The sequence below is a fragment of the Mytilus trossulus genome, chromosome 11, assembly GCF_036588685.1.
Source record: "Mytilus trossulus isolate FHL-02 chromosome 11, PNRI_Mtr1.1.1.hap1, whole genome shotgun sequence".
Classification (NCBI taxonomy): domain Eukaryota; kingdom Metazoa; phylum Mollusca; class Bivalvia; order Mytilida; family Mytilidae; genus Mytilus; species Mytilus trossulus.
The window spans coordinates 1680242-1701872 of record NC_086383.1 but is presented as its reverse complement, the minus strand read 5'-3'; the positions used below and the strand labels follow the sequence as shown (position 1 = coordinate 1701872).

The following is a 21631-nucleotide window of genomic DNA, read 5'->3' as shown; positions in this document are numbered from 1 at the left end:
GCTTCTATAACAGTCTAAAATTAACTTCTTTAGAATATTTTACATACCTGAATTCAGATTTCAACAAGAAGATAAACAATTGTTCAAATTTAATGTGTCTGAACATTAAAAATGGATTCGGTGCCATTAAAGTAAATTTGCTTATCCGATGTGTCTAAATTCCCCAGTAACAATTAGATGGATCACATACACAGATTTAAAATTACATCCAGTAAACAAACACATTTTGTAAATGACATTAGTTTCAGTTATAAGACTGTAGTGAATCCAAAGTAGACATTTGTCTCTTATGAAGAGTTGTCTCTCTCATTCACTGTCAATCGTATCAGGCACATCTTCGTTTATATATATATATGTGTAACCCAAATGTTTATGTTTTAATGTGTTTATGGTTGTTTTTTTTTCACTTTTTGTTTCATTCGTTTAATTTTTTTAATTTATTAATTTTTTGCTTTTATTTGTTTAATTTTTTTTTTTTTTTTTTTTTTTTTTAGGTCTTCAAACGATCAGTCTTCAGAAGCATTCTGTTGTTTAGAAATAAGAAGTCTAGCTTTGTTACTACCTTAAAGCTTGAAAACAAACAAACAAAGTTGTCTCTTTGGCACTTATACCCTACTTCTAAACAGATAAATACGATAACCTGGCGACAACGAATTGATCGGCATTTGCCCAAGCAACGGATGTTATATAAATTCCTCAATTATCAGCAAGCAACATATATTAAACCTGCTTATAGTTAAAGCTTAGAAATGGATGAAAAAACGGTTTGCGAAAAAAAGTATACTAACAAAATGATTCACGACTAACGTGCATGAAACTGTTACATAATATGATAGTGTGCATTGTGTTTCAAAGACGGACTTTCTGTCTAAATGAAAAGAAAGCGTCCACGATGTATATTGCTTAAACACGGATTCCTCCTTCTGAAATTAAAAAGGATAAGATAAAATATTTTCATCTTTGAAATACAAAATCACAGGATTAATAAAAATAAAAACCGTGAATTCCATAAAGAGAAGTACCCCGACTACATGATCATCCGATTCGCTTCGTTCACACGATTATTATGTATTCCTAGGCTAATGGAGTCAAGTTGTTGTAAGTTTTTTTTGTAAACATACTAATCCCTACCACTTTTAAACTCTGTTGACTAAAGTTGACTACTGAATTCTATACCGGTGACGCTTACATCTTGGTGCCAACCATACTCGTCTCAATTGTGTGGCATTAACCAGTTTGTTTGCGGAGAAGCGCGATCTGTTTTAGGTTCGTTGCTGCGTAAAAGTATGCGTAATGATTAAAATATTTGTCGAAATATGCACGATCCTTTTAAGGAAACGAATAAAGATCAATCGTTGTTCAAACTTTATATAAAAATTAGAAATACGGTGTTTTTTTATACCGTTGATTGTTATTTTGTTAGCTCGCTGTGCATACATATATGAAGCCTTTATCCCAAATGAAATATTGCTAAGTAGGAGCATTTGGCAAAAATTTTATTACGCGTAAAATTTTATTTTTGTTTAAAAACTGCACTATATGTGTTGATACAGTTTGCTGTTGTGCCCAATAATCCATTTTCTTATCTATCACATTTTATATTGTATAATATTATTTCTAATTTTGTAAAAATGTATATTTGTTAGCTTAATGGACTGCTTTGGTAACATACAACATATTAGACTGATGGTAATACGCCCTTATATGAAGCATGATAGCATTCTAGTCGGTAAATCCAGATTTCATGTAAGCAAAGTGGCTTCAGTATACAATAAAATATACTGTTACTGATGTTCGTCAACAGAAATTAGATAGATCATCTGTATAGGGATTAGAACTGAAACAAATTTAATATGTAAATATTCAACTTAATGTATATAAAACGTTTCCAAAAAGATAGACATGCATCTCAACATGTTTATTCTATTTCATTTATTTATATCAATCAAGTATAATTTTGCTATAGTTTTATATATTGGTTGTTTAATGCTTAATGCCTAGTGGCAAATATTTCCTGCTTTTTCGGGACGAGTCTCCAAATTTTCGCTTGTAAGTTTGTTTATAGTAGGTAAAAATACAATATTAGACAGCAACCGTAGATAACAGTTCGAACATAAGTTTGTATACTTTTAGAGCAAGTGTCCGTTGTTAAAGTCCAGTGACAACTATATTTACTGCATATTCAGAACAAAAATATATTAAACGAGTAATTACACAATTATAATTTCTAAAGGAGGTAGGGCGGGATTTTGATTGCAACTGAAAGACGGGAAATTGTTATTCCCACTGTATATGTGATGGAAAGAAGGACATGCCTCCAAAGGCCAAACGTTTTGTTTGTCACTGCATGACAGATATTTTTATTCCCCCTCCTTCAAAGATTTGGCAGGCTTGAAATAATCAGGAGTTATTGTAAGAAAGCTTAAACGAAACCCTATCGTTAAAGATGGATCATCGTATTTAGTGTCCGAACAGTTCTTGATAACATCTAGAAAGCATCACATTTTTTCCAAAATTTTCTATAGGAAAATGACAAAAATAGTTGGTCAATTTAAAAAAAATATTTTGTGCATGACCTAATAACTAAATTATTTCCCTGTACCAAATTGGCATTTTACTCTCTATAAGTTTGCTACTTTGTAAAATTAACTTCTTTAGAGTGTTTAATATTACCTATAAATACAGATTATAATAGAAAAACAAACATTTGTCAAAAAATTAATGTGTCTGGGTATTTAAATGGTTTTGGTGCCATAACAGTATAATGTACAGTTCAGCGGTGCTCCGATTGTTCACAGGAAATTAGATGGATCACCTCTTCAGATTATCCGTAACATCCATTTAGCATGTAAATATTTAGTAGAGTTGATACATTATAAGTAATAATAGTAACAGCTGAGGGTCTTTATAACAGCAATAACACACTGTTGCTTGGCTTTTGTTTTTGGCATGTGCGTGTACATATTTTAAGTCGTAAATTCAAACGTATTTCTCTTCTTTGATTATTCAGAATTTCTAGCCAGGAATAGATTGCTATTCACTTGTAATTGGCAAAACATTTCAGAATTTCAGTTCTGAACAAATGCTCTTCAACTTTGTACTTGATTTCTCTTCAACAACTTTGTACTAGATTTCTCTTCAACAACTTTGTACTAGATTTCTCTTCAACAACTTTGTACTAGATTTCTCTTCAACAACTTTGTACTAGATTTCTCTTCAACAACTTTGTACTAGATTTCTTTTCAACAACTTTGTACTAGATTTCTCTTCAACAACTTTGTACTAGATTTCTCTTCAACAACTTTGTACTAGATTTCTCTTCAACAACTTTGTACTAGATTTCTCTTCAACAACTTTGTACTAGATTTCTCTTCAACAACTTTGTACTAGATTTGACCATTTAGAATTTTTTTCAAGTGAATCAATCTTTCTGATGAGTTTTTATTTGCAGACAAGAAACGCCAGCTTTTCATTCATTTTTTTAGCTTGGTTTCCATAATTAGTTCATTATGAACCTTTGCGTCAAGGTTAATACAGAAAATAATATTATGTAAATTATGATTACGATATTACGACATAAAAAACTAATAAAAATCTTCCTTCTATTTTTGGCGTATATGACCTGATTAGTTAATGAAACCAGACTACCTTTTCTTAATTTTAAAACTATTTTTGACTGGTTTATACTATACTATCACTAGAATGCATATTATTTGTAAAAAACCGTCATAATTTATAAATGAAAAATTGAACTTTGAATATTCTAACGTATTCTATATATATAGGCTTTCCATTAATGGAACAACATATATTTCAGATGAGTTTTCGTCAATATAGCTAGAACCTTAGGGAGCTACCATTTGATTATATGGGGGGCTAGGATGAAATTTAAAAAAAATAGGCAGAACAGGAGTTTTGAGTAAAAAAAAAAGGCAGGATGAGACACTTGCAAAAAAAAAAAAAAAGTCAGGATGACAATTCATGTAAAAAAAGTCAGGATAAACTAAAAAAATAAGCAGGACCGGATAGAGTGAAAAATAAAAAGGCAGGAGAGAGATTACAACTAAAAAAAAAAGCAGGACAACATTTTTCATCCTAGCCCCCCCCCCCCCCCCCTAAAAATCAAATGGTAGTTCCCTTAGGGTAGATTGAAGGACCAAGTAACACACATTTTGAAAGATTGTCATGAAACCCAGTCAGGTTTTGTTAAACAGAACAGCAAACTACATACAACCTAAATAAAGATTAAGAATAAGAAATAAATATATTATCGATGCTTCCAAATAAAGAATTACTCTGGGAGCGGGATATTCTTGCTGTTTAGCTTCCAAATAAAGAATTACTCTTGGAGCCGGATATTCTTGCTGTGTTTAAGACCCATTGGTGGCCTTGGGTTATTTTCTGTTCTTTGGATGGGTTGTTGTCTCTTTGTCGTATTCCCCATTTACACTCTCAATCTTATTTCAAATTTTAGAGGTTGTCTACCTTGTTAAAAAGAGAGGCGAAAGATACCAAAGGGACATTTAAACTCATAACTCAAAAACAACACATGCTTACCCCTTATACACAAAAAAAATGGTTGGCGTCTTATGCGCCCCGTGTACAAAGTATATAAATTTCAATCCACATCAATAATTGATTGATTGATTGGTTGATTGGTTGATTGATTGATTAATTGATTGGTTGATTGATTGATTGATTGATTGATTGATTGATTGCTTTACGCCAAATGAGCACAAAAAGGATATATCGCGGCGAAATAATAATTCTTAGATAGTACATGTACATGTATGTCAAACAATGAGACATCTCTCTGTCTCTGACATCAAACAACTAAAAGAACAAAACACATATTATTTATAAATATGGCAGTCAGTGATCATGTTTCTAATAATGGTCGGACACGTGTGGCGAACATTTATTCTCAACTTTGGGGTTGGGATCCCAGGTTGAGAAGAAGGTTTGGACAGCCGATAATATATTAAACACATTCTGTGTGTGTCTATGCTTAATCAGGAGCCTGTCATTCAGGGGTTTTCGTATGTTGCTGCATCCCATATTTTGTTTCTCGTTTATTATTTAACTTTAAAATATAGAAATGCTTTATTCACAGATTATAAATCTTATTAAAAAGAAGATGTGGTATGATTGCCAATGAGACAACTATCCACGTTGAAGAGCAAAATGACACAGACATTAACAACTATGGGTCACCGTACGGCCTTCAACAATGAGCAAAGCCCATACCGCACAGTCAGCTATAAAAGGCCCCGATAAGACAATGTAAAACAATTCAAACCACATTAGTTGGTCTACTATTTTTACTATAATCGTACGTAGTTGTTTTTCTTAGCATATTTTACAATTACACTTATCGTTTTAATGTGCTATAATAAGACCTGATATCTATAGAATGCATGTATATACTGGAATCAGTAGCATTTGATTTTAAAGGCGTGTGAATTGGTACATAATTAGAATAAATGGAGATATAACTTCAGTGGTCGGCGACGATAGGGGCGAGAAGTAACAGTCTCGCGATAACATGAGAGATTTGATAAATTGATCGGAGATACATTTATAAAATTTGATAGAGCGCCTCATTAAATTGGAAGGAAATAATTCTTTCCGATATTATGAATTATAAATGCATAACTGTGATAGGGAAATTGGCAATTAGTAAACAATATGTTTCTTCAAAGACATTGATCATTGCAAAACGATAAATCTACATCGAAACTGAAGATAAGAGTGGTAGTCTGACCACTTAAACTGGTCAATTGTCTTTCTTATGGAGTCCTAAATTCAAATGGATAAAGGGATATGTAGAATATATGTCATTGAGACAACAAATCAAATAATAAAATAACTGAATAGACAGAAGAGTGCATCTTTTCTTATCACAGAAATTTATATAGTGTATTTTTTTTTTTATTCGACATAATTATCATTATCTTTTTATTAACTTTTATATATATATATTAATGTAAATTTTTCATTTTCAAATTACACTTTTTCTTAAGTTTTCTGTCATTTTGCTCATGCACATACTTAAATGCTTTCGCACTTCCGTATTTGGTCAATGGTTTCTATTAAATTCTTGATGTAATACCTTCTAAAAAAATGTATTACTTACAGATAGAGATCTTGTTATCTGTCAGTAGTGTGTAGTATACAGTTAACCACTTTGCAATCAATTTAAGAATATGAAAAATAAAATAATTAATTTCAAAAAGATATTTTATATTTGGTTCAGTTCTTTCTAGTTTGCTTTCTGTCCTATTTGCAAGTACAACCGCATCTCCTACAGTAAATAAAATTGACCATTCAAGAGAGTTCAGGCTTCGTAGGTGTCCATTAGCCTCCGGCCAAAGTATCCATGTCCATATACAGTGTTGGTCAGTTTTATAATGTTTACCTACGAAACTTGAACGTATTTAAAATACAATAAAATTAGTCAAATAATTATTACTTGTCAATTTATTTAAATGCTACATGTACAAGTATTGGATTATCGATTTATAGTAATACAATTTAGGAGTATTTCCGACAAAATTGTCTTTTCAATTTGATGCGCAAAGGATGATTTAAAAACTTTTAGCCATATTTTAAATTTAAAAAAATACAAAAAGTTTAATTCTTATTTCATTTTATTCTAAATTATTTGACTGCAATATTTTGATTATAAATAACTCGTGATAATCAAAATAATAATATTAACATCTTTTTTAATGTGTAACAAACTATAGAATAAAACTATATATAGGTCTATATCAATGTCTGCATCTGTATCTAGTCTTGGAAAATCTGAGGAAGTTCATGTGTTCAGAAAAATGTAGAAATACCAGGGGTAGTGTTCTCGAAGCTATCTTAGGATTAGGACGTGTCCTAAGTCTATCTTATGACAAGTTTTTGTCCTAAGTCGTGTTCTCGAAGCTCTCTTAACTTATAATAAATCCCATTTTTCGTCCTAACTTTAGGACACCCAACAAGGTGTCTTAAGAGCATCCTATCTTCATCCTAGTGTAATAAAGTTTGGATTTAGCTTTTTGCTCATTATTTTACGTGAAAATGAACATGAAATGAAACGCACCATCGGTTATTAACTCGTACATAAAGAAAAGGTTCATGATTTCAAACTTTGAACTTCGTGTTTCACGATACGATTATATTAAAAATTTAATTCTCTTTTCAAAACAAATTGTTTTCCAGTTTAAATAACAATCTTTTTTTTATATAATTACATCAATTTGGTAATTATGCAATTTATTCTGTACATGTTATTATAAAATTCGTAAATGATTTTATTAAATATTTTCGTCATTAATAAATGTTTTATCAACAAATATCTTTAAAGATTTTAAATCTCGACTTAGGATATGTTTAGGACGTCCTAACATATGATTCGTCTGAGATAGCTTCGAGACACAACTTAAGAGTGTCCTAAGTTGATCTTAAGTCCGTCCTAAAATTGGTCTTATCTATGACTTAGGACGAATCTTAGGATACTTTCGAGAACACCACCCCAGAATTTCTATAAATATAATGAGAATTGGATATTCAATGTTTAAGATAATTTTACTATCTTGCAAATATTTGTTTCAGAAAAGAGTTGAAACAAAAGCATTTCTTCAGAAACTAATAAAAAAAAAACAGGAATAAAATGTGAAAACTAGAGGCTACATGTATATGAGTCTTTTTTTACTTTAATTAAGCGATTACTTTTCCACATGCTGGCACGATCCGTTTTAATTGAGAAATCTATGCAATTAACTATCTTCTTGGATATAACTTTTTTTAATAAATAAACTCTTGTACTCACATTTTCTTCAAAACAAAAAAATATTTCGGGAGTGAGGTCGAAATACAGGTTGTTTCCGTAAAATAAATAACTTCAATCAGTAAGTCATTCAAGTCTTCAATATTCAAATTTTAGGGCAATGTGCAATTTGATACTTGAACAAGTGTTTATATACTACGCGTGAAAATAATTTTGTCGCATGCAATTAAGGTCGCACTTTTTTGGTTTCATAATATGATTCCATGATTTTAAATACTTATCCATTTTCTTCAGCATTCGGTATTTTTATTATTTTACTTCTTATAGTGTAAATATTACTGAAATTCTAGTAAGTAAAACTGCTAGTTGTTTACATCCAATAATCTAACAAGATAACTTTTCATTCAAATTGAAATAAAAACAATCAAATCTTATCAAATATTACATGTATGGTTTAAGTTTTGACATTTATAGCACAGTTCTATACTTCATCACATAAATATATAGGAAAAACGGAAATCGGACAGAGAAGTCGTAAACTATACCGTAAATGGGGCCTAGGTGGGTGGGTAATATATTATACTTGTGACATATGAAAGTATCGGGGTAAAGTATTACCTGGGGAATTTGAAGATTGACTCATCTCCAATTTAATTCGATCGTAAAGTCAATTGGAACGGTAAATACATTAAACGCGTGTCGAGGATTACAAATTCGTGTAAATAAGGCGTTCTTTACCCCTGCTAATTATACTATATTAAAACGTCGCCCAGCCTCTCTTCGGTGAAATAGGTGATGTCAACTTTGTTTATAAAGCCCTTGTTGATATCAGAGAGTGACAGAGTTTGTTTAAAAGTTTCCGAAGTAGGATTAGAAGTAAAATAGCTGTAACTATGCCAAAATCTTTCCTAGTTAGAACCGGTAGAGAGTTTTCCGAAGAAGTGGAAAAAGACTCTAGTAAGAATATTTATTTATTTATTATCTACATATTTACTTATCCTTTTTTATATTTAATTATCTTATCTTTCAGATAGCTGGCTAAGTGGATTTCTATTGTTTTAGTTTCAGTTTTTGTTAAATATTTATTTTAATCTTGTATTTGAAGAAATGGTAAGATTAAAGGAAAACATTTTTTAAATTTCAATTAAAAATTAACCAAAATCTTATTTTGTTTAAATTCAGTTTATTGTTAACGGATATTCGTCCTAATATTTGTTCAATATGCTGTGATTTACCCGAACCTCTGTTGAAGTTTTGAATATATATATATTTATATATTTTTGCTTTCTTGATTTACTCTTTTATAGATAGTTTATACGTTGATAAATTTTTACTTTTCTATATCATATTTGTTATGTTTTTTCGTTTTTTTTGTTTGTTTTTTTACATAGCATTGTCAGTTCTTCTCCGACTTATAAGTTTGAATGTCACTTTCCTATTGTCTTTCTCTCTTTTACAGCCAATAACTTTATATACTTGTTTTTATTTAATTCCCAATGTAAGATCGGTACAAAACAAAACACTGTGGTTTTGAAGTTATAAAATCGGAAATAATTGGATTTATAATATGATTATGACTTAGATAGTTCTATCCGATTGGATTGAATTCAAAATATTGATAAACAATTCCGTCTCGGTCTTTGGTTTTCTATATTATGTTTTGTGTATACTCTTGGATTGGGTTGTATAGTTCGACTATATAAATCCTTGGTTTGTCTTCTTGGGTTTTTTTTTTGGCATGGTGTTTTCAGTTTATTTTCGAATTATGAGTTTGAAGATCCCTTTTGTATCCTTCGCCTTTTTTTTCTACCTTGATATAAGGAACACTTAAATACCAATATCTTATATTTCCAGATACTTTTTATATCATCATCCCCTCATGTTAACCATCTATTGATGAATAGATAGCAAAATCTCCTAAGCATTACTGAAAGTAAGGTAATGGCTTTCTAGATGGCACGAAAAACACCTTCAAAACTGTCTTTTTTTTTGCGGACATGAGATAGTTAAAGATTGATTGATTGTTTGAAGCTTAACATTCATTGGCAAATAATTTATGATGTTCTGGACGGGCGATATAGTAAAATAACTTAAATATCTAAATTGTATTCTTTATGAAAAATACGCATTTACATGATTATGTTTGAATATTTTTTTTAATTTGATATGATCCCTTACTAATGTCCTGCATATATTTTGTTCATTGTTTCCTAATTTAAACTTTTAATCATAATTTATTATTCTATACCTTTTTGCATATTTTGTTTGCCAAATTAATTCAAGATACCTTTCTCAAGTTTCCATAACTTATTTTATATCAATTTAAATTTATTGTCATTAAAAACATTTTTTTATAAATACATATAAAGCGTCCGTGGTTTTTGGAATGTTCTATAAAATAAAATCTTTTGAGAATTCAAAAAATATATTTGTTTTAAAAAAATAAGGAGATGTATGCCAATTATAATGAGACAACTATCCAACCAAACATTTTAATGGATGTAAGAAACTATAGACTTACTATATCAATTTATCAAGAAAACAAGGACACGAATCATGGTGTATGTCAAAAAGATAAAACAAGAATCTAAAAAAATAAAAGTGATGTATTTAAATGCGACTCCCTTACTCATCAAATTTTTGAAAATATTTGTAAGCCGTTCCTCATATTAACCAGAAACTGATTCATAGAGTTAAATATGTTATCACCAGTCTCCAAGGTTAAAAGGTCAACTACTGTGCATGAAAAATAATTTTTGATAAAAACAATAGGATGAGGTCCGAAATAGGGTTTCGAAATTGAAATTTAATTTCTGTTTCATAAATTCAAATTTTGTAAATTTAAATTGTTTATATTTGAATTTTTATTGTTTTTTCAGTGTCCGATATTCTTCATAAAGTTACTTTGAAGTGAATAAAAAATCTAAATAATTAGCAGACGACAATCAATATAACGAGATCCCTAAAATAGGTTCCTCAGTTTCCGATAACAAGCCACAGAAACTGACATTTATTGTACGTTTAAGGAAAACAGGTAATGCCGAAAAGTGAAATGAATTTGTCGCCTGATTAAGATTGTCACAGTTAATTTTCATTTCAATTTAAAGCTCTACTGGTAAAACAATACATCATTATAATTTTGTTATTCTGCCAAGATAAAAGTTCGGGAGTGCATTCAGTAACCAAATTGTGCGTCCATTCTGAAAATCAATTTCATTGACATATTTCAAGAATAAATAATTTTCACATTATATTAGATTTTCAAGTATAAAGCGCATAAACAATTATTTCCAGACAACCGTCTTTGAAATATTCTCTAGCTTAAAAAATGTTTGCATTAATTACAACAGACACGATGTCAGTAAAATTAAATAATAATGTTTTGTATGATAATATCTATTAAGTTACATATTTTACTTTTTTTTTAAAGTTTGTACGGTGTCATGTAGATGTTTTGCTTAATCGGTCCTGTTATCTTCCAATTGGCATTAGTATCACATATCCTTATTATCTATATAATTTAATAGAAATATTTGCCACTGATCATTTTGCAGAAGTCACAATAGTATTGCGCTGATTGGTTTTAATAATTGAAGTACGATTATCAGAGACCAAACAAAAATAAAAATAACACTATATTTTTCAAGCGCTTTTCTGGATTTGCCTTCATCGAGAACACTCTTAACATTTGAAATACAACTACAGAAACAAGCAGATTTCTTTCAATCAAAACCAAAATTTACAAAAAACGGATTTACACATACTATAAAAAAACTCACTTAAGGTATAGCTTTTTATGCTATACCGGGTATGAGTTTTGCTCATTGTTGAAGGGATTTTTGCATCCAATTTTCTCTGAGCAAAATATACTACATAAAAATCTCAATTATATATTTACAACTTTGGACAAATATTATATCACTAACCATAAAACATGGAAATTAACTTTAGGATTTTGTATAGTAATGAAAGATTTCATGGTCCGTTCCGACATTCACATTATTAAGTAAAGCCTTCACCTAACAATACGTTTATTGGCCTACCAGCCATGACTTCACAGTATTATTAACTTCTACATATTAAGTATGTTTGTATAGCCAATGTGTTAATCTTGTTTTTATTTGGTGCGAATTATAACATATATTTGTTCCGGTATAATAAAACTTTATTTGAATATTCTCATTCGAGTACAATATCAGTACGGATTTTGTCTGATAAGTGAGGTCTATTTAATTATTTTATTTCCTAATCATTATGGGGGAAACTATACGGAAATGAATGTTTTAGTACAAATTATTATGTGTACTACATGTAGCTATCAATATACTGGCTAGTGCCTTGGTTCAAAAGGTTATACACGTTGTTTCGGCAATAATTAACCAGATTGGGGATGTGCCCATAAATGTATATTCTTCGACTTAACATTTAACAATGTAGCACCATCCAACTCCAAAAATATTTTTTCTCTCTTATAAGATCCAAAACCCCCAAAATATACTAGCCTATTCTTACTTTGTTTCAGTAATATGTACATTTATCGCTATTTTGTGCATTTTCCTTTTATCTTTTTGTGATAATTTTCATATCATACTTCTCGCTTGAGACGGGAAAATTATCTCTAGAAACTAAGGAGGCAACGCGGCGTTGCTAACGAAATTGACATTGAAATTGACAACGCATCGTCATAGGTAAAATAACGATAAACAGATAATCATTGGTCATCTCAACTCGATTGCTTTTCTCACTTTCGCTGTTCCAGCTCAAGCGAGAAAATCAATCTCGTTGAGATAATCAACGATAATCTATAAGTATATGAAGCCGTATCAATTAGTCATGCAGATATGACCTTTTATCCAGAACCTATATGGAATATTTGTCACTGAACATTATGCAATCAAAAATAATCCATCCATGCAAATAAGACAGCGAAAAGCCTTAAAAATACGACAGTTGGAAACTTCCTTGTATTGAGAGGTTTGCAAAAAAGCCATAAGTTTTGTAGGTTTTTCGTTTTACGATAAAATTTGGACCTTTACTTTTATCCGAAAATGATCACTCGAAATAAATCGCTCACTTTGTATATTTTCAGGCACAGAAATTGCACTACCACAGTTCGATAAACCAAGCCCGCAGCAAATACTGGACTTCACCCGTTCCTACCTGATGCCATGTCCGTACACATCATATGCCTCGTCACTGTTAACGGGAGACAACTCTTTAATAAACTCAGACAGAATGTCGGCGAGTCCGCTTCATGCATTTCCGTTTCCGGCATACATGGCCTTCAACTCATATACCATGAACCAGTTCAGTTATTCCCCTTTGTTGTCGTTAATTAACACTAGTGAAAATGTGGAGAAAATGTATAAAGACACAATTAGTGAATACCGAGAGAAACAAGGAATATGCAGTGGTAAGTTTAATTTAATAGAATGATTCATTTCACCCGAATCTGAATTTTCCCCAAATAACGGCGATTTATTTTCCCGATGGAACTGGTTTTCGGGGTTGGGGGGGTTGTCAAATTAAATAATTTTTCAATGCGATTCTCTGTGATGAGTGTTCTTGAGTGTGTTTGTGCTATATTTCTGTCAAATAGAGTTGTCATTTTAGCGCATAAAAATACAGTTTTTCACGTTGTCATCAGTGAAAGGATTGGCTAGCCATGAACCAGACTTTAACCACCATTTCTCCCTTAAAATGTTCTGTACCAAAATGTAGGAAAATGGCAGTTGTTATCAAATTGTTAGTTTCTTTGTATGTTGACGTTTGTTCTTGTTGCACATCAGTGTTCCAATTGCTCATTCGTTTTCCTCTTATAGAGAACTCTTTCCACTGTTTGTGCTGATTTTTTGTACACTTTTTTTTAATGAATTAGTTGAAAACTATTCAGCGGCTTGTTATCAATTAGATGCATCAGAAAATATCAAAAATCCATTATGTTGATATATACATTGTACACTTAGGATTGTGAGTAAATAGATATAATCTGTAGTCAAAGAGATTGTTTTGAAACTTGTAGTGTTTTGGTTCTTCTTTTTCTTAGCAAGCGCATTGCGGCCTCGATAGATAATTGGGTGATTTTTTTTATGTTACTAGTGCTAACAACGTGTCGGATTGTTTGTTTGCTTAGTGTTTCCTCGTACCTTAGCACGGGTTTGGGTATATACTACTAGGATTGCCCCAAATGACGTAGTTAAAAAGCCATTTATTCTCATGTTTAATATTCTGACCGCAATGATTCGCAATGATTCCTTTACATCTATTTAAAACTTGCATGAGTCATTTCTTTCTGATAACTCTGCGTTAAAAAATAACACTGAAAGTTTCTCTCATAATAGATCTGTTTGAGACAACGTACATTTCGTCATATCATTCCGTCAATATGTTTTGTCTACACACCTGTTTAACATTCACACAGAATAAAAACAGGTTGAAGTCAAATTATAAAGTATATATGTTTGTTTATACTAGTCTGTCCTCTTTCAAAAAGGAATGGGAAGCTATAGGTCCTTATGGATTCTTTCTCCTATCTTGCTTGTTTTAACACTGTGATATGCGGAACATTTCACTTTCAATAACATACCACCAAAAGTTCTTATAAAAATAAATCAGCGTAGTATAGGCTTTTTGGGCATAACATTGGTTGTTTTTTGTGAGGTGGTTGGGAGAGGGGGTGGAAACACTAATTAATTAATAGAATATTTTGGGTTTTTTTCTTTGGCTAATCATTTGCTGATATGTCTTAGGTTAATTGTCGATGTATTTTTCATAGTATATTTAGACTATTTGTATTTTTTCAACGATGCAAGGAAAATGACTGGATTACATTCCTATAGTATATAACCCACTTGACCCTAGGTACACTTGATCAATTATAATATGTTAACTTCTGTTTCGATCAGTAGAAATACTATATATGATAACACCCCAATAAAAGCCTCGTTTTGGTATTGATATATAACATATCAAACGTGTTTAATACCAATAAAACTTCATTGAATCATAGTGAAAAGGATGATCAAAAGAAATAGTTGTTGACCACTTCAACTTACTTTCAATTTTACTTCTTATGTTAAATAAATAATCACAGTATTTCTGGTAGCATATCTTAAAGGACTTTTAGTAACACCCATAATTCATGTTAAGATGTTGTTTGTTTGGTCTTTGCTTCAAGTTGGGAATCCTTCTTTTATTCAAAAGCATTGCTTACTTCAAACATTGTCTTATCAATGTCGTAAATATTTTCAACGAAATTGAATATTTGGAAGTTTATTTTTATATATTTCTAGTAAACACAGACTATGTATCGTCAACTGCGCATCACTTTAAACGCTCAGAAACATGCAAATCTAGCCGTCATGCACTGCTTTCGATTTGTATTCAATTCTTGTTGGAGCGTAACAAACAAAAAACATAAAATATGAAAGCTAGCGAAAAATTAAAATTTGGTTTAGGGAAAAATAAGTTTCGAGGCAAAAAAATCTTCGTGACCCCAAACACTTTTAGGAAAGCAATACTGTTGTCTTGTCAACTTTTACATGTATTTAGAATCTCCAGTTTTTTCTTAAGCCTGTACATGAGAGATGAGGGGAATTTTCATCATAGTTCTATCATTAATTCGTAAGACCCACGTGACAAAGCAATTGATTGATGCAACTATCAAGCACTTGCGTAGAAATGAAAGAACACGTTATTTCATCTTTTTAAATATATATATATATATATAACTTTCTTTTACAGTTAAATCAGAAGATGTTGTAAAACCAAAGCCTAAGTTTGATTTTGCGAACTTGGCAAGGTCTGCAACCCAAGATTCCGAATGTCTTGACTGCCATCGGAACCAAGACGCACAAATCATTAGTCACGTGATGATGAATATAGGAAATTTAAGGTAAAGCTTATGTGATATGCTAAACTGATAACTATATATATATAAGATCTTAATCATACTACTGATATGTGAATAAATTGTCTATTATAGTTTATATTCAAAATAATTACCACAAGAGAACCAACTAAGTCCACATTTTCTTACAAACCATTGCATAAATGCAATATTTGTTTAGGATTCTCACAGTTTTTCAAATAAATAGCTTTCTTTCTCGTTCTGATATTTAACAACCTTAACAAACATTTAATTATTTTTCAGATATAACCCTTTAACAAGTAGTTTTTTCTCGTTCTGATATTTAACAACCTTAACAAACGTTTAATTATTTTTCAGATACAACCCTTTAACCAGTAGTTTTACACCAGTATCAGACGTTTAATTATTTTTCAGATATAACCCTTTAACCAGTAGTTTTACACCAGTATCAGACGTTTAATTATTTTTCAGATATAACCCTTTAACCAGTAGTTTTACACCAGTATCAGACGTTTAATTATTTTTCAGATATAACCCTTTAACCAGTAGTTTTACACCAGTATCAGACGTTTAATTTTTTTTCAGATATAACCCTTTAACCAGTAGTTTTACACCAGTATCAGACGTTTAATTATTTTTCAGATATAACCCTTTAACCAGTAGTTTTACACCAGTATCAGACGTTTAATTATTTTTCAGATATAACCCTTTAACCAGTAGTTTTACACCAGTATCAGACGTTTAATTATTTTTCAGATATAACCCTTTAACCAGTAGTTTTACACCAGTATCAGACGTTTAATTATTTTTCAGATATAACCCTTTAACAAGTAGTTTATTCTCGTTCTGATATTTAACAACCTTAACAAACGTTTAATTATTTTTCAGATATAACCCTTTAACCAGTAGTTTTACACCAGTAACAAACGTTTAATTATTTTCCAGATATAACCCTTTAACCAGTAGTTTTACACCAGTATCAAACGTTTAATTATTTTTCAGATACAACCCTTTAACAAACGTTTAATTATTTTTCAGATATAACCCTTTAACCAGTAGTTTTACACCAGTATCAAACGTTTAATTATTTTTCAGATACAACCCTTTAACAAACGTTTAATTATTTTTCAGATATAACCCTTTAACCAGTAGTTTTACACCAGTATCAAACGTTTAATTATTTTTCAGATACAACCCTTTAACAAACGTTTAATTATTTTCCAGATATAACCCTTTAACCAGTAGTTTTACACCAGTATCAAACGTTTAATTATTTTTCAGATACAACCCTTTAACAAACGTTTAATTATTTTTCAGATATAACCCTTTAACCAGTAGTTTTACACCAGTATCAAACGTTTAATTATTTTTCAGATACAACCCTTTAACAAACGTTTAATTATTTTTCAGATATAACCCTTTAACCAGTAGTTTTACACCAGTATCAAACGTTTAATTATTTTTCAGATACAACCCTTTAACAAACGTTTAATTATTTTTCAGATATAACCCTTTAACCAGTAGTTTTACACCAGTATCAAACGTTTAATTATTTTTCAGATATAACCCTTTAACCAGTAGTTTTACACCAGTATCAAATCTACGTTCAAATGTCCCACAACCTGTAAAGAGACCGAGAGGCAGAGGGCCAGCTAGGTATGTTATTACAAATACAATATGAAGTAGAACGATCAAATGTCCCACAACCTGTAAAGAGACCGAGAGGCAGAGGGCCAGCTAGGTATGTTATTACAAATACAATATGAAGTAGAACGATCAAATGTCCCACAACCTGTAAAGAGACCGAGAGGCAGAGGGCCAGCTAGGTATGTTATTACAAATACAATATGAAGTAGAACGATCAAATGTCCCACAACCTGTAAAGAGACCGAGAGGCAGAGGGCCAGCTAGGTATGTTATTACAAATACAATATGAAGTAGAACGATCAAATGTCCCACAACCTGTAAAGAGACCGAGAGGCAGAGGGCCAGCTAGGTATGTTATTACAAATACAATATGAAGTAGAACGATCAAATGTCCCACAACCTGTAAAGAGACCGAGAGGCAGAGGGCCAGCTAGGTATGTTATTACAAATACAATATGAAGTAGAACGATCAAATGTCCCACAACCTGTAAAGAGACCGAGAGGCAGAGGGCCAGCTAGGTATGTTATTACAAATACAATATGAAGTAGAACGATCAAATGTCCCACAACCTGTAAAGAGACCGAGAGGCAGAGGGCCAGCTAGGTATGTTATTACAAATACAATATGAAGTAGAACGATCAAATGTCCCACAACCTGTAAAGAGACCGAGAGGCAGAGGGCCAGCTAGGTATGTTATTACAAATACAATATGAAGTAGAACGATCAAATGTCCCACAACCTGTAAAGAGACCGAGAGGCAGAGGGCCAGCTAGGTATGTTATTACAAATACAATATGAAGTAGAACGATCAAATGTCCCACAACCTGTAAAGAGACCGAGAGGCAGAGGGCCAGCTAGGTATGTTATTAAAAATACAATATGAAGTAGACAAACAAATGGAAGTTTTTAACGACCTTGACTGGCTATACAGCCCTTGCACGGTCGGTAATGAAGTAGAACAAACACACGGTTGCTTTTATGAACTAACTACAAAATTGTATATGTCCAAGTTAAATGACGGTAAACAGGCAATCGTCAAAAAGCAAAAGTAAAAAAGAAAAATACCAATAACATACCGAAACTGCCAATAATCCTCGAGTGTATCTGTCAAAGGACTACATACGCAGTTCAAGACATGCTTGTTTTCTATGGTAATATTAAAGTCATTCTTTCTTTGAATTGTTGGCTTTGGTAACGTTAAGTGCCTCAAATTGAATATTGTCGTTAGAGTTGACGCAAAAATATTATATTATTTTATTTATTGTAACGTATATGTTATCAGAATAAATATAAAAGTACTAGTACTTGCAAAATTCGATAATCAAGAAAGAAAGGGCTCAACAATTATTTTTATCACAATTTTAAATTTTTATTTTCTTTCAGAACAAAGAAAGAATTTATTTGCAAATACTGTGGACGCCATTTTACAAAGTCCTACAACTTGTTGATTCACGAGAGAACCCATACTGACGAGCGTCCATATCCATGTGAGATTTGTGGTAAAGCTTTCAGACGACAGGATCATCTTCGAGATCATAGGTATGTTTTTCCCAATTTATTCTTTTGGAATTTCGAAGATATGGGGATACAATTATGTGCTTATTCTTAAATATAACAGTAGAACTTCATAGAAGTGAAGTAAAAATTATTAGTGAATAACTCGATTTTTAATTCTTTTTTTACATTAACAATTTTAAATCAGATGTGTTATGCATGTATAATGCATGTAGAAATTAGGAATAAGTCAGCGACAAGAACCCGACAACAGCCGAAGCCCAACAACGGGTCTTCAGTGTAAAATTCCGCAGCAAGAAGTGTTTCTCAGCTTATGCATGTAATCACAGGAGACCAAACATAAGCAGCAGATATTGAGTCTACAGATAATTTCATAAAATATGAGAAAAATTAATTTCAATATCCTCTACTGGGTCGATGCTGCTGCTGGTGGAGATTTTTTTGCCACGAGGGTATCACCAACCCAGTAGTCAGCACTTTTTGTGCTGACATGAATTATCACTGATATGGTTATATTTATAAATTACCTGTTTACAAAATTTTAATTTTTTGAAATACTAAGACTTATCTACCTCAGGCATAGATTACCTTAGCTGTATTTGGCATAACATTTAGTAATTTTGGTCCTCAAGCTCCTCAACTTCGTACTTTATTTGGCCTTTTTAATCTTTTTTGGATTCGAGCTGAGTCTAGTGTAGACGAAACGCGCGTCTGGCGTATATACAAAATTTAGTTTATCTACAACCTGCATTGTTGATTTAACCATTTATGATGAAACGATGTAAAATGTGTATTTTTAATATTATAGGTATATCCATTCCAAAGAGAAGCCATTTAAATGTACAGAATGTGGTAAAGGTTTCTGCCAATCACGGACATTAGCTGTTCATAAAACATTACATATGCAGGTATGTACAATACAGTACTAGTTAGAGGGGCTTTGCTACTCAATAGGTTTAGGGAGGATAGCGCTATGTAAAATATTTATAAGTCTAGAATAGACGTATATTTTGGATAATGGTCAATGAGACACAATATACGCAACGATACAAAAAAAAGAAAACATGTAGATTTTAAAACAGAAACTCAAGGGCGGATCCAGCCATTTACAAAAAGGGGGTCCCAACCCAGGACAAAACCGGGGGGTGGGTAAAAACTAAATGACACCATTCAAATGCATTGATCGTACAAAAAAAGAGGGGTCAAAACCCCGGGAACCCTCCACCTGGATCCGCCACTGAAACGTGTCTATACGCACTTTAAATTGTTCCAAGCTGTAAGAAAGAAAAAAAGAAACAGAAGAAAGAATCATAAACTTTCTAATATCTGTCATTAACACCCCACAAAGACAAATTAACCATTGAGTAATTTGTAAAGTATTGGAGATCTGCGCTTCCCTTTGTTTTGTTTGACGGAAATTTTAAAATCACATAACATAACCAATACTTTTCCAACAAAATTTGAAATCAATCCAACATTTGAGTTTACGCTAATACTTGATAGTTATTCGGTTGTATATTATAATGTTCGGATGAATTGTGAATAATAAAACCTGAAAGAAGAGACTAATTTTTATATATTTATCATTTCTCGTTTCAGCAGAGTACCTTGCCGAGACCTACAAAAACATCTCCAGCAACGATCACATCTTCAGTATGAACAAACTTTGATGGTGTCATGTTGTGTTCTGTGCAATATTGTGACTTCTTTTCATTTTCGAATTGAAATAGGGGAGATAACTCGGAATGTAAAGGAAATTAAAAGGGGTTATTTCCCTTTATCGTTTTGATATATGCAACAAATACTACCTCAAATTGATCACATGATCATTGAATTCAAAGAAGAAAAAACATCAACGAGAGAAAAACGATGATACAAGTTTGAAGTGATACAATGCATAATAGTATAAACTATTACCGCAACTTTGTGAAATTGCGATACATGTTTATTGTGAAACAACTTGTGTTGAAAAACTGAACCTTTCTTGAGTACTAATAATATGAACTTGAGTGCTAAATTATTTTAATTATTTGTAAATACTATATTTATTTGCATGAACAATCTAGTCGTTTAGAATTTATAGTAAATATATGATATAATGAGCCACATTGTGCAATATTTGTATATAAAAATTATCACAAAATGCAATAAAACTTTAAATATGTTTTGTATGTGTGTCTTTATATTATAATATTGGAATTATCTTTCTTGAAGCTCAATTCACATATCAAGTATATGATTGAAATCATAAATTTCCCTAAGAACCCAATGCAACGATAATCTTTTAATTTTTGTGATATCATTTCATTTGCAATATTCACTTCTCGGGCTTGATATATGGGTAGCCGAATGTTTTGACCGCCATCTTTGTTCTGTTTTAATTCAACTGCCACAAACCAGTACTATTAACTTGCAAAGGAAGAAAGTCTTTCTTAATGATTTAATCCTCTTCGTGCATACTTGCACACGAGGCAACTACCAAGGCCCTCCACGGTTGTCTGTATTGTGCCTTTCTTTCTGTCTATCCCAATGTTATTCCCATGATTCTTAGTTCGCTCTGTATTGTACGTCGCATTTGTTTCTTTCGGTCTACCTCTCTTTCTTTGACCTCCTGCTGATGTCCAACGAAAGCTATCTTTGTTACGTCATGTTTGTCTTTTTGTAGAATATTGCCAAGTCATTTATATCGCCTTTATTTAACTTCTGTTCTGCTGTGTCGTTGCAAGGTTGAGTGTATATGTCTTTAATATATATGGTTTTTGATCAGAAGAGCTTGCAAATTTTACGAAGACATGTATTATGGAATGATGACAGTTTG

At 31.5% G+C, this 21631-nt stretch overlaps 1 protein-coding gene across 2 annotated transcripts; it reads left to right on the top strand.

The window, feature by feature from the left end:
• The first annotated feature begins 8527 nt into the window (after positions 1 to 8527).
• LOC134690628 (protein odd-skipped-related 1-like) lies at positions 8528 to 20935 on the top strand. 2 transcript variants are annotated; one of them, XM_063550603.1, is made up of 7 exons: positions 8528 to 8737; positions 12870 to 13193; positions 15524 to 15674; positions 17211 to 17306; positions 18682 to 18837; positions 19622 to 19721; positions 20416 to 20935. In XM_063550603.1, exons 1-7 carry the CDS (start codon positions 8674 to 8676, stop codon positions 20470 to 20472), a joined length of 948 nt encoding a protein of 315 aa, XP_063406673.1. In that variant the 5' UTR covers positions 8528 to 8673; the 3' UTR covers positions 20473 to 20935. The 2 variants fall into 2 exon arrangements, with proteins under 2 accessions (XP_063406673.1, XP_063406671.1); XM_063550601.1 differs by having other exon boundaries at positions 20413 to 20935.
• Positions 20936 to 21631: the final 696 nt, after the last annotated feature.

Excerpts from the sequence above, each read along its gene's own strand:
- LOC134690628 (XM_063550601.1), top strand. The coding sequence starts at position 8,674 with ATGCCAAAATCTTTCCTAGTTAGAACCGGTAGAGAGTTTTCCGAAGAA. Across the intron at positions 13,194-15,523 it reads GAAACAAGGAATATGCAGTG|TTAAATCAGAAGATGTTGTA; the intron begins GTAAGTTTAATT and ends TTTCTTTTACAG. Across the intron at positions 15,675-17,210 it reads ATGAATATAGGAAATTTAAG|ATATAACCCTTTAACCAGTA; the intron begins GTAAAGCTTATG and ends ATTATTTTTCAG.